Raw genomic sequence first — 17,097 nt, 5'->3', positions numbered from 1 at the left:
CGTGGAATTTACAGCTATTTACTGCCACATATTGACATAACAAGGACGTGACAACAACTGGAGCAAAAAATGTCATCCTGTTGTATTCATGCTAGCTAATCTGAAAGCAAAAACAAGGCCACTCACTACTTGTTCCCCCAAATCAGTGAATTAAGGCGAAGAGATGGATTCACTATGAAGCCAGTTATGGGTTTGTTCCTCAAAAGTTCAAATTGTATTTTTATCTACACTGTTCTAATGCATAGCCTCTCCAGGAATTAACTGTAGCAACTGCTACATTCCTTATTTCTCTTTCCGCTACCATCCCTGTGCAGTCAGTTTCAAACAACCAACACCGAATATTGTTTCAGCAAAAAACACAAACACAAAACTCTCAGCCCTAATTTCAAAAAAGATTTCAAATGATAACCAGCTCTAGCCCTTAGAGCTCAGGGTGGTCCGTCAGATTCCTTACATGCAACCAGATAGCCATCAGTACAACCTTGGAAAACAAGGGTGTACATTACCACCATAGGAAACTGTTGATATTTTCTGTCTATTTCTGCATGACTAGTAACCAACCCTCCCAAACACATGGTGTCAGCTGACCAGCTGGCATGATACCCGCATCCACAAACACACACACACACACACACCCATTCAATCCATCCCTGAATAACTGAGTAACCTCATGGCATTGTGTCAATCTACTGGGGTGCATGCGTGGTCACATACAGTGAACTTATGCATTCCATGTGCACAAAAAGGAGACGATATTTCGAGTTGCAAAATACATTTTGAAATCTGTTGATTTTGAAGCAGCTCAGCACAGACCTGTATTATCTGTGCAGAGCACTTACCTGTGGTAGAGTGCAGACTTTCCAAGCTCCAATAACGCGACAGGACCCCCCTCAGAGTGCCGCCTAAGCTGCCGCCTCCACCCATACATCCACCCACCCCATGACCTCCATCCAACATGCTGTCCACCACTCTGCTTGTTGGGCTTCCTCCGTCCGAGTCGGAACCTGGCGACAGTCCTGAGCTGCCACTGCTGCCACAGCTACCCCCAGGCAGGGGCACGCCCCCCTCCGAGCCCTGTTGGGTCCGCATCCCAATCTGGATGCACGACAACAGTGGGGGAAATGGAAGTGGACAGCAGAGAAGTAAGTGGAAATAAAGAAGAAGCAAAGCGGCTGGCAGGTGGTTTATTCCTCAGGCAGGGAGAGAATGCAGAGAAGGAGGAGGAAGAGGAGGAGGAGAAGGAGGAGGTGGCCTCTTGGCTGATATCTGCTGCACTATTCGCTGAGGTAAGCTTCAGCTGTCAACTTGCTGCTTCCTCCTCCCATGCACAGAACAGGAGAGCTGTAACAGAGCTCCACTCCTCCCGTCATCTCTCTGCTCTGGACAAGGCTCTCATACAGCTTCTGCCTCCGCCCTCTGCGCTCCTGTTTCTCTCTACCCATTTGCACACTGCTTCATTTCCTCACACTAACTCACACAGTCATCTCTCTCTCTCTCTCTCTCTCTCTCTCTCTCTCTCTCTCTCTCTCTCTCTCTCTCTCTCTCTCTCTCTCTCTCTCTCTCTCTCTCTCTGCTGACATCAGTGGGGGTCCTGTTGGGGGATTTGTGCAGCTCAACCATGTCATTTGCCTTCCAGCGACAGTGTGAACAGCTCACTAATGGTGCAGGATCCATTAAGGTGGAGACTTGGAAGAACAAGCTTCCCTCCTCCCTCAGTCCAGCCCCCCCACCCCATCACAATCACACGCACACGCACACGCACACGCACACGCACACGCACACGCACACGCACACGCACACACCCACAGTACGTGTATGTTGGTTTTTAAATCATCAACAACGGGTTACTGTACAGAGCACATTTTCAGATGAAGTTAATGGACATATTCATTCGGTGTCTGACTGTAATGAGCGAGGCATAGTATATGTAATATGTAGATCCAAAACGCCCCACAGATAATAATGGTTTAATAGATATCAGGTTCTAGAGTCAATGTTTGAAAATGAATGAACGGTATTAAGGATTTAGAATCGAGCTATATATTGTACTTTAAAAGTATAGTATGATATAAACACATTTTAATTGGTGTTAATAATGTGTTTATATTATACTATACTGTTAAAATGAATAAACAAAGACTGAATCACAACAGCAGAGGAAGATTGTGCCTCCTTAAGCAGACCTACACACGCACACACACACACAAATATATATATATATAATATATAATGCACATTAGCTCAAGTGCACCTATGACCACACTGAACAGTGATGCCACAATGTACTGTTGAGAATCAGAAAATAAAAATCCCAATTTCAAGACTTCATATTGTGTGTTTAGGTCAAAACATCTATACCGTCATAGAAGGTTGACAAAATGAGAAAATATTGCCATTTTGAAGCTGGTATGAATGAATAAGTGTCTTTTTTGCTTATGGTAATCTATTATCAAAACGGTTTTCAATTTCTTAAGCCAGCAGAGGTCAGCAAATACCAGATTTCCAGCTGCTAAAAGTCACTACACAATCTCAAGTGTTGCCCATGAAGTTCTGTCAAAGAACAACTGATGGCTGAATCCAAAGCCGCGGCTGAGGCTAATAGTGCCTGAACTCACAGTTGTCTATCTGAATTTTCAAGATGAGGTCACCATTAGATTTCAGTGTTATGAAACCACCTCAAAGAAGATCACATGTGCTATAGAGATATACTACTGCCAGATTAACTCTGCTCATCTTGGGATCAGATTGATAATGCATGACATTGTATACGATATAAGAGGCTTTATAATGTACATGATTATCTTACTGTGACATTGTTAAATCTGCTGTGGGTGTGTGTGCAGACATGACCTAATGTGCATGACTCTCCCAGACATCCAGGGCATTCAACAAGCACAGCCCAGGTGGGGATTGTCATTTAATGACAATAATGGTAAGGTTAATGACACTGCAGTAGTGCTGATATATGGGGCAGCTATGGCTCAGGAGGTAGAGCATGTCCTCCATTAATCAGAGGGTCTGTTTCTGGCCAGTGAGACAATGTGCTACGTATGGCGAGTATGTATGAATGTGTGAAAGGTGTGTAAAGCACTTTGAGTGGTTGTGAAGACTAGAAAAGTGCTGTAGAAATGCAGTCCATTTAGCAGCACACACTGATGCAGTGTAGCAGTACATGTGGGTGTTAGCAAGGTGGTCATAACTTCTGCACCCGTTGGATACACAGCGCAATCAGTTGCCAGATTACTTGGCCTAAATATAAGAAAAGTTTAGCCTGGTGTGCTATCAATGTTAAAAATTGGGTTAACAAAAGAGTGGAAAACAGCTTTTCAGCACAACACGGCAATTAAACAACTGTACAAATGACAGCATTCAAAACCAACTTTAAGTTGATCAGCACTTCACAGTCTCTTAGAGGTGGGGTTGCTTACCCTGGAAAAAGCTAGCAAGAGCAGGCGGCATTGCAACCGATATGCCCCACCCCCTCCCATCGGCCTTCTCATCAAAGCAACATCCATATGAACGCTGTGGCCGGACGTCCAGACGTGAAGAGTGTTTCAGAAACAACCTACCAACCCTACCTTTAATGAAGGCTCCCCATGCATTAGTTTTAATTAGGTGGACCTAATAAACTGTCAACTGCTTGCAAACACAATCTTAGTGATGTTACAGCAACAGGATTTAGATTTAGGGTCGATTTTATGCCATATTGTGATGGACATTGGACCTTTCACCCCTTCTCTTGTGTGACGTGTTTACTTCACTTTTCACTTGCAAAACAAGTTCCGTGCATGCATCTGAGGGCACACACTCAGACCTGAAACCACAGACTAAGAGTATGGTTTATAAACTATGCAAAAAGATTTCTATCTCTCATTTACGTTTATATACAAGTATTTTGCTGACTTTTGTAGTCACTACAATTTGGAGTAATGTCTTTACTTAATCTTGGAGACATGAATAAAACTTGACTGGAGTCCACCTGTCACCTGTGTATACAACAGCTCTCTGTAGATCTCCACAGTAAAATTGTGACTTTGCATTGATCATGACCATGGTAAGAAATCATTTTTAAATCTTTGAAAAAAGAATTTGGAACCCTTCAGAGCACATGATAAAGTTGTGCCACAGCCAAACTAAGTAACCAGGCAAAAGGGGGGTGTTCAGGGGGGTTGTTGAAAGTGAAATTAGGACTGAGCCTTGACTGTCCTCGACTAGCCCAGCCAAAGCTGAGACTTAAACCCTGTAAAACATATGTGTAGAGACCTGAAGATGGTAGTTCATAGACACTTCCAATTTAACTTGATGAAACTTTACAAAATCTAGAAAGAAGAATGGGACAAACTGCTCAAATTCAGCAGTACCTGGCTGCTGAATCCATCTACTATTTCAGAAAACTATGTCTGTCTGTATGTTTGGTGAACGCATATCTTGAGAACGGTTCATCTTCATGCAGTTTCGAATTTGATGTGATTTGGACAGGTGACTTGTTAAACTTTGAATCAACAGCGACCAGCGCTATGTAGCAGTGGGGGCTGGAACTCAACTTAAATGATGGGGAAAAAAACATTATCAATTTGAAACTACTAGACATTAAGTGTACAAAAAGTGAGGAAATGTATTAGAAAAAGTTGACGTTTGTGTTGATTTAGAAAATAAGGTGTTTATATTTAGAAATGTATCATATATTTTTGTATTTTTATAAAAACCCAGGCAATGTATTAGCCAGAATTTTTAAATTTGAAACAACCCCCTACTCAAAATATGTGCAAGTGACATGTTTCATGGTGCTGATGAGATGTGCTTTACTATTTGTTTTATTAAGTCTGATAAATATAGAAATGTATGTCCTTTCTGTGTAATAAGAGCCCCATTAAAATGAAAGAGTGCAAAATTTAAAAAAAAGTTTCCTGAAAGAATCTGATTCCCTTTTATTATATGTTTTTATGAATCTGTATAATAGGAGGGGCTGTCTGAGCCTGGGGTTACAGTTAGAATGTACTGCAGCCAGCAGGTTGAATAAGGAACTGCAGTTGTTATGTGTTCAAACCTATACAGGAAATGTCAAAAAGTTGCCTCTAATAAGAATATATGAGGTAATCTGTATCATTACAAATGGTAATGAATTCGACAGAAAATGCAACAAACATGAAAACACAATGAAATAGTAAACAATACAACAAAAACCCTTTAGATTTTGAATATGTGATCACTGAACCCAAATAATATCAACCAAGCAACGTCTCCTCATGGTTCCTGCTGAAACAAGGTAATAGGAAACTGTGACAAAGTAGACATTTCTCTTGAGTTTATCAGTTTGATCCAAATCTAAAGCAAATCTTACACAGCTAGCCACATGAATAAAATGCATGAACATCCTTCTGACTGGAGAAATCATCTAGTATGCAGAGTGTCAAAGGTGCAAAAGTTTTGATTTCCATTTGAACCCCTAGGTCAATGCGGAGAAGAAAGAGTAAAGAGTTCGTAATCCCAAATAAAAGACTGAACCAGACTGGCTACTTACAGGTATAGGAGATGCGTCTTCTCCAGCCCAGGCAGTCAAGTCCGATGGGAGTGCTCTGAGAGAAGCAGTGGGCTTTAAGCGGCATCCCCCTGAAAGCCTTGATGGGCCCTGAGGTGACTCCAGCATCAGTCTGTGTAAATGGAAGAGGATTGGTTTCGATCAGTATTGTCACTCGCATTCTGGCTAATGACCTGGACATAAACAAGTATTACATAATCACTTATTCAATATAACTGAGTGAGAAGTAGAGAAAAGAATACAACATGATCTGGCATGCATGAATTAAGGGCAGAAGAAAAGAAAAATAGATTATGTCATGCAAAAAACAGAAGGTAAAGTGAGGACAGAATTAAGCTTCATATCCAAGAGAAACCACCAGAAGCTACCAGAGAGAAACAGCTTGTCCAGGAAAACCAGACTCTCAGAAGAAAGGCAAAGTGGGAAGAAGATGAAGATTACAAAGATTTCCAATGTTTGGATCTTTGTGTTGGCAGCTCACAGCAATGTGACCACATCTTACTTTGTCCATGTCTTCAGATATCAGTGTGTTGAGCTGGCCAAGGCTTCCTCTGATGGCTCTGGCCAATTTGCGTTTGTATTTCTTTTGCTCTTCAATCCAGAGGTCATCTGAGCAGTTTTGCCTTTGCTGCCGGCCACCTCTTTCATGGCCCACATCCAACCAGCAGCCATTCCTCAGCCTGCCAAGAACCATAGAGGCCTTCCCTTCGCTTTCCACCTCCAACAGCTTTCTCGTTCTGGACTGACTGCCAGGCCGACCACCATTTTGTGAGCCCTTTTGAGTCAACGGTTAACTAGTTAGTCACAGTCGCCTTTTCTATCCCAACTCTACTCCCTCTGTGACCCCTGGTATAGTGCACAGCTGTGGTTAAGTTGTGATCATAACTTATGATAGATGAAAAGTATGCAATATACTTGACAGGCACTTGTATTCACAGAAATAAGGCTGGTAAGTAGAGTCTGTGAAGATCCTAACAGCTTCAGTCTCATAATCCTACCATTTAGTTGTTATTTTATTGCATATTACATGCAGGGTGCTCACTCAAGAATACGTGTGGCACACCCGTGGAGGTTCAACAATGAAAACAAGAGAAATAACTGAAAATGTGGTTTCATGACTCCCCTCAAATATGCAGTGTCTCCCCTACACTCTTCCTCTGTGGCACTGCCTTTTTTTTTTAATTTATTATTTATAACAATTATGTTACGCATTACATTTAGTGAACTCACATACATCCACAATTATCCATCAAACTGATGCCAAATCATCCAAAAGTAATAGAAAGTTACCAAGTGTTCTTTTTTGTCCAATTACATTGCAACGTAGTGGGAAATGTCATCAGCTTCAACATGCAGTGTCAGGCATGAGATCTGTAAATATGCCTATTTGCAGTAGTCTAGGGCTGTCAGTCAATTAAACATTAGATAACCAAACAACTTGTTTTGATTAGTCTACTTATTCAACCAAGCTTAAAGGTACAGTGCTCTTAGTGGTTGAATTAGCCTGCATCAGCATATTCCATATCTAGTCATGTGGGACGCAAGCCACAAGGGGGTAGTCCTCAAATTATCCTGTTGTGGCTCTGTATAATAGGACTACTGTATTGTAGGAAATGGTAGCGAGATAAGATGATGGCAGCCTGTTGACTCACAGAATCTACCACACTGCTGGAAGTCGAGAGGGAGAAAGAGTTGACACTGCTGTTTCTCTACCCAACTTCATCCTCTGCACAGAGAGCCACAAAGAAAGAGGGACTTGTTCTCTGTCCAAACCCAGATACTGACAGATAAAGATACACTGGCAACCACCCTAAGGAACATATTAACACAAACACTATTCAATTCAGAGCAAGACATTAACTGGTGTTTTTTTCCCCTCTTTTCTTTTCCTTCAAAGCGAGTTAGTGTGGGTAAGTTGAAAGTGGAAAAGAAACACTTTTCCAGAGGAGCTGGAACTTGGCTGTCATCTTGATAGAGGTTGAACAAGGCCTGGTCTTTCTACCTTTATAGAGGTGTTTAACATACAAAAAGCAGGCGTATTTACAACATTTAAACACAATCATCATAAATTTGAATGTGATCCCAGAAAAACATTTGCATTCATCATTAAAAATGTTGAATTTTTGTTGCACATTTTGCTTTTGAATAAATTTGATTTCTTCTTACCTCTAATTCACTGATGAAGCCAAAGGCATACAGGCTGATGTGTGACTGGCTGTCTATTCTGTGCTCTTCCGTATCCAGAAGACTGAGGTTGACACCTAAAGGGCTAGTTGAGGGTTTGAGGGTTTTAGGTCTCTCAGGGGGGTCTGTCAGCCCTTCCACGCTGACTGACTGACCCAGAAGAATAGGACACACAGAACTGGCCCTTGATGAGTGAGGATAGCAGAAGTTTTTGCGTTGAGCTGCTGGCCTAGGACTGTTGGGTTTAGGGCTCATTGGCCGTAGGGGGCTTTCAGTCAAGACCTCACTAGCAACTTGGTGGGACCTACTCCAAGTATGTGAAGGCTGGTGGGTAAGGGCGGCTAGTGAGCTGGGGCTCAAAGGTGAAACAGGGCTGATGTTATTGAGATATGGAATTGCAGAGTCATTTGAAAATTGCGATAGGCCAGGTAAAGCATTTGATAAACACTTTCTTCTCTGGCCCTCAGATTTGCACCCATGGGGGTTTCCACTCCCTTGTGGAACTCCCCGTTTGGATATGGGATCTGTGTGGCGAAGGGCTCTGAGGGAGGATGGTGACCCTGGATTGCTAAGCCTGTCCAGGAGTGGAGAAGGTATAAAGTGTCCAAGGTCTTGCCCAGTGTTGCTACATTCCCCATCTGGCGCTGACAGAGTTCTTTTCAGAAGCTCAGCCTCCTTGGGCTTTTTTAGCTTCCTCCAGGATTGTTTGGCTTTAACCGAATCCACATCAATGCACACAGTGGCCTGCTCCTCATTCTCCTTATCCATGGAACGGGACTCAAACAGACTGGAAAGAGACCTGTGTGCTTGTGCAAAGCGCATACGAATGTTTAAACTGTCATTGCTCTTGCTCCTCTTGTAGTTTAGCCCATTAGGGGACTCAACTTGCCCGAGAAGGGGGCTGTCTGGGCTTGATCCTCCATTGCCCACAAGGCTACTCCCTTGGCCGGTTAGATGACGGACATGGTGTGCGTGTGGAGTAGAGGTGAAGAAGTCGCAGTTCTCTTCATCTATCTCGTAATCCACCGAGGAAATACTTTGGTGGACTGTTTGGTTGAGGATGTCACCTCTGACAAAAACCTCATCATCTGAGTTGTCCTTCCTTGGGCCTTGCTCAGACATAAGGTCATCATTTTCTCCATCTGGTGGCTCATTTTCACTTCTGCTACCCTTAGAGCCCTTAGCCTTCCTAAAAGAAGGCATTTTGGCAAAGACAGAAAATGTAGAGCCTCTATTTTCTGTCTGACAGCCTTTTGTTTTTCTTCTCATGATCATTTTGTTAAGATTGGCATTTCTGTCTGAAATATTACAGTTGCTACTAGCTGAGGTGTAACACACAGCATCATAGGCAACAGTCATAGGTCTATAGTGCTTTTCGCTACTGCGTAGGACAGATGTAGCTGTCACTTCAGGCTCTACCTCAGCAGTGGCCAAGGATATTTCCTTTTGCTCAGCCTGGTGTTGTGGACCGGAGGGGCTGAAGAGGTCCCCTGAAAGGGTCACAATATCCCTATCTTCTTCAGCAGGCCTCATTATCTCATGTTCTTTCTCTGTTTCTATTACTAAATCATCTACTGTTGTGCCACAGTTTTCCAGTAAACGCTCAGCCTCCCAAATTGGTTCTAAACTTCGGACAGCAAGTAGGTTGAGACTTACATCAGGGTGTGAATATCTTACTACCTTCACCTCTTGCTGTGGAGCTGGCAAGCTCACCTGTGTGTTCCCTCTGCACTTGACAGCCAGTGTATGTCGCTCTAATGATTCAGACGTGTAGCATCCTCTTGTATTAGGTAAGCTGTGATCCCCTGGTAGCTTGTCTTCTCTAAATTGACAGTCCACATTTGAACTTAATGGCTTAGGGCCTTCATACCTTTCTGAGTTGGAATGCTTGAGCATTAGTCTTTTTAAAACTGCATTATTGTCAGTACTCTTCTCTGTCTTAGGTTGTTGTAGCTGATCTGCATGGACCAGGCTTAAATGGACAAGGCTTTTACTGTTTTTTCCTTGCACACATTCTGATTCCTCGTTGCTCCAGTTGAATCTGTGATCTAGTGAGGACACTGACACCTCAGAATTTTTCACATTTTTTGATGGCTCAACCAGTGGGTAAATTATTTTGTCATTACTCTTGCTCTGGGCTCGCCCTAAGAAACAATCTATACCCTCCCCTCTCTGTACACCTTTTCTGCTGCCCTTGTTGTTATTGTTAGAGTCTGAAAGAAGGAAAATAGAGGTTTTGGGGCTACTAAGAGTTTCAGGGATCTTCAGATCCAACTGAACTTGCTTACATTGACTAGAAACTGTGCTGGCAGTGGTTTGTATGTTTGTCTGAGAAATTGGCTTTAGACCTACACCTGGGTGTTCCCTGCTTCTGTACTCAATAGACTCACTCCCTCCAGGATGTGTTGATGTCTCCCCTATCTTACAAGGCAAATGCTGTGTATAAAAGTAGACCTCAGCATCATTGGAAATGACTTCTGGAATAACTTGCAGCTCACTGTATTCAGAGAGCTCTGTTTTGCGAAGTTTTGACTGTGAAAGACTGACTTTACTCTCCGCTTTACTCACTTGTTCCTGGTCAGGACAAACATAACTGTACTCCCCCTCCAATTCCTTGGCTGGCCAGAGAAGAGAGCAGGGTGATCCGACCCTCACCCATTCCCCTCTAAACTTCTCTGATAACAGAGAGGGGATCTCCTCTGCTTCTTGCTTGTCAGATAAAAACAGCAAATTATTTGAAAATGTGTGAGAAGACAGGCATTCCTCTGACTCGTCAACAGTGTCAGGTTGGATTTGAGTTGAGTCAGGCACCGCTTCTATAGAGACTGACTGAGCCCTCTTCAAATGTTTCTCCACTAAATGGAGCTGCTTGCAAAAGGGTATTTCTGATTCAGCATTCCCCTGATCCAAGTTATTGGGGATTAAATCTTGGTTTTGACTTTGACCTTGCCATAGTTGTAACATCTGAGGTTGCTTTTGATCTCGTTCCCTCCCTGTGAACTCCTCCCTGTCTACCTCAACCAGTGGGACAGGTGAAGCTACTTTAGGAAATTTTGGAACAATAGTCTGCTCAGTGGCACAGGTATCCAAAGAGGCTGTAGTCTCTGTGGAAAATGTGATGGAGGAACAGATTTCATTTACTGTCCCAAGTGATATTGTCCTCTCTGCAACAGTGCCAACAAGCCCACCCTGTTCCGCCTGGAAGCAGACACCTGACACCTTTGTCTTATCATGGGATGTTGTTACACCATTACAAACTTGAGGGTGGGTCTCTGACAGAAATCCGTTGGGGCTCTCATCACACTGAATTTGTGAACAGCTAAAGTCAACCTCGTTTGCCAGTACATTGATTTGTGTATTGAGTTTGCCAATGAGATTAGAGTTGGTGTTATTTGATACCCTATTTGTCTTTGTGCCATGTGCGTCTGTGATGTTTGAAATTGCCAAGTTTTCTGTAATTATCTGAGAGTCTGTGTATTTAGTCTCAGATTGAGGGTATGCTGGTGGACAAATACTGTCAGGTTTTTTTGCATGTATTCCATCTATAAAATTTGAATCTGCTATGCTTGTGTTGTTGCTACATTTAGTCTCTATTTTGTTAGGTGTTTGATTATTAAATATCCCCACACTCTTACACAAGCTCCTATTGTCACTGATTTCATTGATTATACTCTGATGCTCTAAAATTTGATGATGTCTATCTATAAAATCACTGTTGCATTTATTTAAAGCTGGGTTTCGCTCTCCAACATTTGTACTGAGCTGTTCAATATTACGTACTACATCCTGAAAATTGCTGATTTCGACACTTTCCTGCTGTTCTTCTGGTTGTGTCTCCACAGTTCCGTCCTCTTTTGCATCTGTGTGTATCATACATGTTTTGAACTCTATAGATTCATTCGGTCTGTTGGATTTGTTTTTTTCTGGCTGTGCAAGGAGCTTTACTTCCTGGGTGTCTATTTGAGTATTTACCTTGTTATTGTGTTGGCTCAGTACATGTAAACTGTATGGCTCCGTGCAACCCTTCGGTTGAGTTTCTGTGGAAACAGACTGTAAACTGGACTGTTGTTTGAGCAAGTTGAGTTTTAATTTCTCTTTACTTGGATGGGGTCGGGTCTCAACTGAGCACAGGTTTGTGGTGCTGAGCTCTAAGGTAAAAGAGTCTAGATGGTTCTCTGGGCTTTTCCTTCTGCTACAACTGGTTTGTCCAACAGAAGTCTCTGTGGCATCTCTGTGGCTGTCCTTGGCGGTCAATAATTCTCTCCTTCGGGCTTTATTCTGCCCAGTCTGGAAGAAACCGCCTTTATGATCATCGTAGGTATCTTCCAGTCCAAGCAGAGCAACAACACAGTCCTCCCCGTCTGCAGTTAAATCCGACAAGGTGTCACTGTGCCATGAGCGAGAGTCAAAATACTCATCCGATGTGTCACCACCTCCTGTACTTCTCTCGCACCATTTCAAGGAGTCAGCACCCAAATCCCCCTCCTCTAAGCCTAATCCTTCAGAGAGAAGGGGGGAGTCTTCAAGCGCTTCCTGTGGCTGTGGAGACAGTAAAGAGAAGGGGTGAAATTTAAATCAGTTCAATAATAACACTGGATATAGCAAAATTTGAGATAGGACATAAAGCTAATCTTCATAAAGTCACTAATGAGCTACACAAGGAAACATCTTTATGAAAGCAAATCACTGATTTGAACCCAAATAGCTAGTTAATTAAAGTCAAAAAAGTCCGAAAGATCTACAACAATATTCAAAAGGACATCGAGTGTTCAGACTTATTCAAGCTGCCAATAATTTCAATGAAATTAAACAAATTAATCGATCATTACGCTATAAAAGATACTAAGTCAAGTTCTGTGGTGCCTAGGAGAACACTGCACTGTATCATATAAGCATTGATACAAGTCTTCAAAAACTGCAATTTGCTTTTTACTCTTTTGAGTGTCTATTTCATTCAGAAAGGTGAGGCCAGTTACGTGTGTGTTGCTCTGTGCTTTGAATCCTATTGTAGTGCATATATTGTTCAGACTAAGGTCACAGAAGGGGAGCTACATTGGCCTCCAAGCTGATGATGTGATGGTTTAGGTTCTTTGACTGAAGTGACATATGAACCATGTTTTGTTCCCACCCACACACTATATAATGATGTAGTACCGAACTACAGTTACGTAACTCCAGTTAGAACCAAAAATTCACTGCACACGGTTGGTAATTGCAAGCTTGACGAAATTAAACTAACAAAACATAGATATATACTAGGATCATTTTTTTATTTAAATCTGATTTCAAGAATTGCTTTTATTATATTTTGTAACACAGAAAACAGAAGGGGCATGTGTAATCAAACAAAACTGTTCCTGAACAGAAATAATCATGTGCGTTTGACATTGTTACTGATTTGATAAAGAGTTAATGACCTCAAGGAACAGGTAGGCTCCCTTAAGCATACACACACACACACACACACACACACACACACACACACACACACACACACACACACACACACACAATTCAAACCAGCACATATTCAATTCTTGAATGAAATCCTACAAAGCCAGCACTTTACTTACTCTCCAGTGTCTCAGTGCATCAGCTGTTTCCAGCAACAGAGCACAGACGCGAGCAGCAACCCAGCTCAGCACTGCTCCCATGGCGTCTCTCACACATATGCTCACACACATAACCACACAGTTCAAACACTCTTCACAGGTTCTTCTTTTCCCTGGTACTCCATGTCCATAGCTTCCCCCTATACTCCTCTTTCTTTGTCGCTGTGTTTATCTTCCATGATCACCAGTTGAGCTGGCTAAGAGTTCTTAATTACAGATCCACCCCTTTCTTCATCTACTTGCAGTGACTGGCCTATACATAAACCTTCACAAAAAGGTAACCGTATACACAGAAAGATGCAGAACTTCCTTTTTCTCTGCATGTTAAAGATGTAGTCCTTCCACAGAGCCCAGGGTTTAATCTAGCCTCAAAACAGCACGTACACAGTGATCTCAGTGTCTTAATAACAAGGGAAGACACTAAGAAGAGCTTCTATAAATACAGAGCTACAACTTTAGGCAGTGCAGGGTGCATGACAAGACAGCTCAAGGACAGGTTACCTTAATGCAAGCCAAATCACATTAGGAAACAGCTCTATGCTTGTACAGTAACAGGTGCACAGTCTGCACAAGACCTTATGAAATGAGGTTGTCTGTCAAACTGCAAACTTTGATAGTATGATATTAGTTTTGTAAGTAAGTATTGTATAAATGTCTCATTCTGATCTAAATTAAGTGTTTAATTGTTATCCCATAGATTGTATTTATGTTTGAATAGGTTATGAATTGAGATTCACGATTTCACCTGAGCACGATGTCACCCTAACCCTCACCCTACCTCTAACCATTAAATGGTTAACTAAGTGTTAATATGTATATGTACAATGTTGAACAGCGGTTTAACATTAGACTGTAAAGATTAGTGAAATGTTTCAAATAGTCTATAGGCTTGGGACTATCGGTAGGACAAATAAAGTGTGACCTATTACATGGTCCAAAAAGTATTGTTAAAATCCTCCAACAGTCAAATACAAATCCTGTTGTATGATGTTCATGATGTTGAATTAAAAAAAGCATGATATTACTAATCTTCAAAGCGAACCAGGCAAGGTAGTGGCTTTGTGAGGAATCATCTATAAACTAAACTCTTCAGAAACACACTTTAGTCAGTGATGGAAATAGTGCAAAAAAAGGACAAACTTTACAAAGCAATCTCAGTTTAAGGTCTATGAAATGACTAAATTGAATTTAGGATATGGACTTAATAGGGCTGTTGCTCTAACAAGAATATGTAGTGTCATGTACCAGTGATCTTCCATTTTGATGAGACACTGGCTAATACAGGGATAGTAGATATTTTCAGAATAATTGTGTTATTTCTGACTTTTCTAATACAATAAATGAGTAAATGAAAATAATTCATGTACCCAGTTAATATATTTATATTTATAACATGGACACCTGGTTCAACACTGATTTTAGTAATGTCTTATTACTGATATATGTAATGATCCCCACTGAGTAACTAAACATGTCCTTCTCCTACTTGCCTACCAAAGTCTGATCCCCATCAGGCCAAAAGACAACCAAACAAGAAAAACTGCAGTGATTGGTTAATCCAGACATGCTCCATTCACAGAGTGGCCATGTTATTTTCTGCTAATTAATTAGAGTTGAGTGTCTAAAAGAAGCTTAAAGGCTTAGCAGGCTCCCTTTGTACCACATAGTGGAGTGATTGATTGAGGCACAGTACTATTCACCACCTTTAATCAATTGCATGGGCCATGCAATTATTTTCTGTTACAGGCAGTCAGCACTTCAGCATCCAGGATTTTTATTTCTATATAGTTTCATTTTTTGAAATTCCCCCATGAGATACTTTTTCTTAAAACACAGAAAAGGTATAAAAATGCATTTTCTCCTTGTACTTAATACCCAATGTTCAAAGTTTCCCTCTCTGATGTCACTAACCACTGAATTTAAGGAACATGCCCTTTATCCCAGTCCCTGGTCAATCCATTCAAGCAGGTGCCATGTCACTCTAATCCTGCAACAGTAGGAATTTACAGACAACTTCACTTGCAGTAACTGCCATGGCAGACAGAGGTCGCAATTGACCTGTACATGCACACCTGTAAGTCATGTGCAGGGTAAAGTTTCCTCTCTTCACTGCTGTGATGCTTACAATTAATAGGGTTATATGCTTTAAAATTAAGGAAATGCATTACTTTCCTTATACTTCCCCATGCTGCAGCACCACTTTCAGCCTCTGTCTGAGACACTTTGTATCAGCTCCTGTCTCTTTAAGGCCCCCCTCTCAATGAAGCCCAGCCTGCTCTTGACTATTGATGTGGAGTTTCAGGAGCTTTAGGAGCAGTGCTTTCTGGGGAGGGGCTCCCTTTACTGCAGACTTTGGGCCTTTTGACTTTGCAAACCTTTTACTTACACAAACTAGAATTACCGCACTGCAGTTTTATGCCTCTGCCAACAAGTGCAGTTTCCGAGTACATAGTTCTACATTCTTTTTTTTTCAGATTCATATAAGGTAACTGTGACCTTTGACCACTGAAACGTAATCACTTTACCTAAAAATCTTATCCAGAGAGAGCACCCAAATCAAATCAGTTAATCAGTAAGTCCAGGTGAATTGTACAAGTAGAAATGAAGTTCCCTACAGGCAGTCCTAATATATCACATTCATAGGGGGTGTGAGGTCACTGTGACCTTGAGCTTTGACCTCCAAGCACTTGCTAATCAGTTCAGTCCAAGTGAACGTTTGCACCAAATTTAAAGACATTCCCTGAGTTGATCTTAAGATATCATGTTCAAGAAAAACATAAACATACTTAATGAGGCCACCGTGACCTTGACCTTTGGCCAATAGGGGCCAATATCCGAACTGAAAGACCCGTACCAGAAATCTTCTGTTCGGTACGCACCGAACGAATGCAGCTTGTCTGCGTGCATAACTTATTTGTGTGCGTACGGGTCTCACATTCCGAGAGACAACTTTAGCGAAGGACCGGATGTGTTTTTGGCTCGTGGTCATAGCAACCACAGATAAACAGAAGTGTGAAGACCCTCCCTCGTCATGTAAATGTGCTGTGTGTGAACACTTCAGTGTCGCAGTCACTATAATGATGGCGGACAAAGATAAGTGGATAGTACAAAAGCTGTATGCCAACCATTGCGCAACTGCAAACGGATATGTAGCTGGTAGCAAATCGAACATGCCGACTCGTTTGAAACATTGGGAATAACACTAACAATAGTTAGACAAGGAAAAAACAAGTTCCGTTCAAAAACAGCTCCCCCGCGGCATCGCTGGCAAATAATTCAGACTGTGTGAAAGCAATAACGACATAGGGGATTTTATAGCAGCGGACATGCAACCGTTCTCTGTTGTTGAGAATGCAGGGTTCAAACACACACTGAAAGTAATCGAGCCCCGTTTAAAAGTTGCCTCTTCTCCCTATTTCGAAAAGGGACTGAACCGAGACCTCAATACCGAGGTACGTACCAAACTTTTTGTGCACTGTTGCACCCCTGGCTACCAAAATGAAATCCAAGTTCAAGTTAATTTTAACAACAAATGTGAGAGAATTCCCTCAAGGCGCTCCAGAGCCACATGTAACAAAATTTCCTTTGGGCATTCCTAATATATTGAGTTAGCTAACACATGCATTGGCAAACAGTGGCTGGGCACAGTGTCTGTCTGCAGCTTCCTGGAATAGGGATATACTCCACACCTCGAGGCATTTTCTGATAGGAAACTGACACTCGTGAACAGACGATGAACTGTCAAGATTAAAAAGGTGTTTC

The 17,097-nt window shown here is 41.9% G+C and overlaps 1 protein-coding gene across 3 annotated transcripts in view; it reads right to left on the bottom strand.

Moving 5' to 3' along the window:
• The window catches only part of arhgef4 (Rho guanine nucleotide exchange factor (GEF) 4), a 113,594-nt gene that overhangs the window by 53,983 nt on the left and 42,514 nt on the right, over nucleotides 1–17,097 (bottom strand). The window contains exons 3-5 of one of the 3 annotated variants that reach the window (XM_035142341.2): nucleotides 7,706–12,262; nucleotides 6,042–6,314; nucleotides 5,522–5,651 (exon numbers count right to left, since the gene is read on the bottom strand). In XM_035142341.2, coding sequence (XP_034998232.2) covers nucleotides 5,522–5,651; nucleotides 6,042–6,314; nucleotides 7,706–12,262 — 4,960 coding nt within the window. Of the gene's footprint in view, nucleotides 1–839; nucleotides 1,481–5,521; nucleotides 5,652–6,041; nucleotides 6,315–7,705; nucleotides 12,263–17,097 lie in introns of those variants that run through there. The other 2 variants (XM_035142342.2, XM_035142343.2) reach the window with 2 other exon arrangements.

This window comes from Hippoglossus stenolepis, chromosome 19, assembly GCF_022539355.2.
Source record: "Hippoglossus stenolepis isolate QCI-W04-F060 chromosome 19, HSTE1.2, whole genome shotgun sequence".
Taxonomy (NCBI): Eukaryota; Metazoa; Chordata; class Actinopteri; order Pleuronectiformes; family Pleuronectidae; genus Hippoglossus; species Hippoglossus stenolepis.
This window is presented reverse-complemented; position numbering and strand designations above follow the sequence as displayed.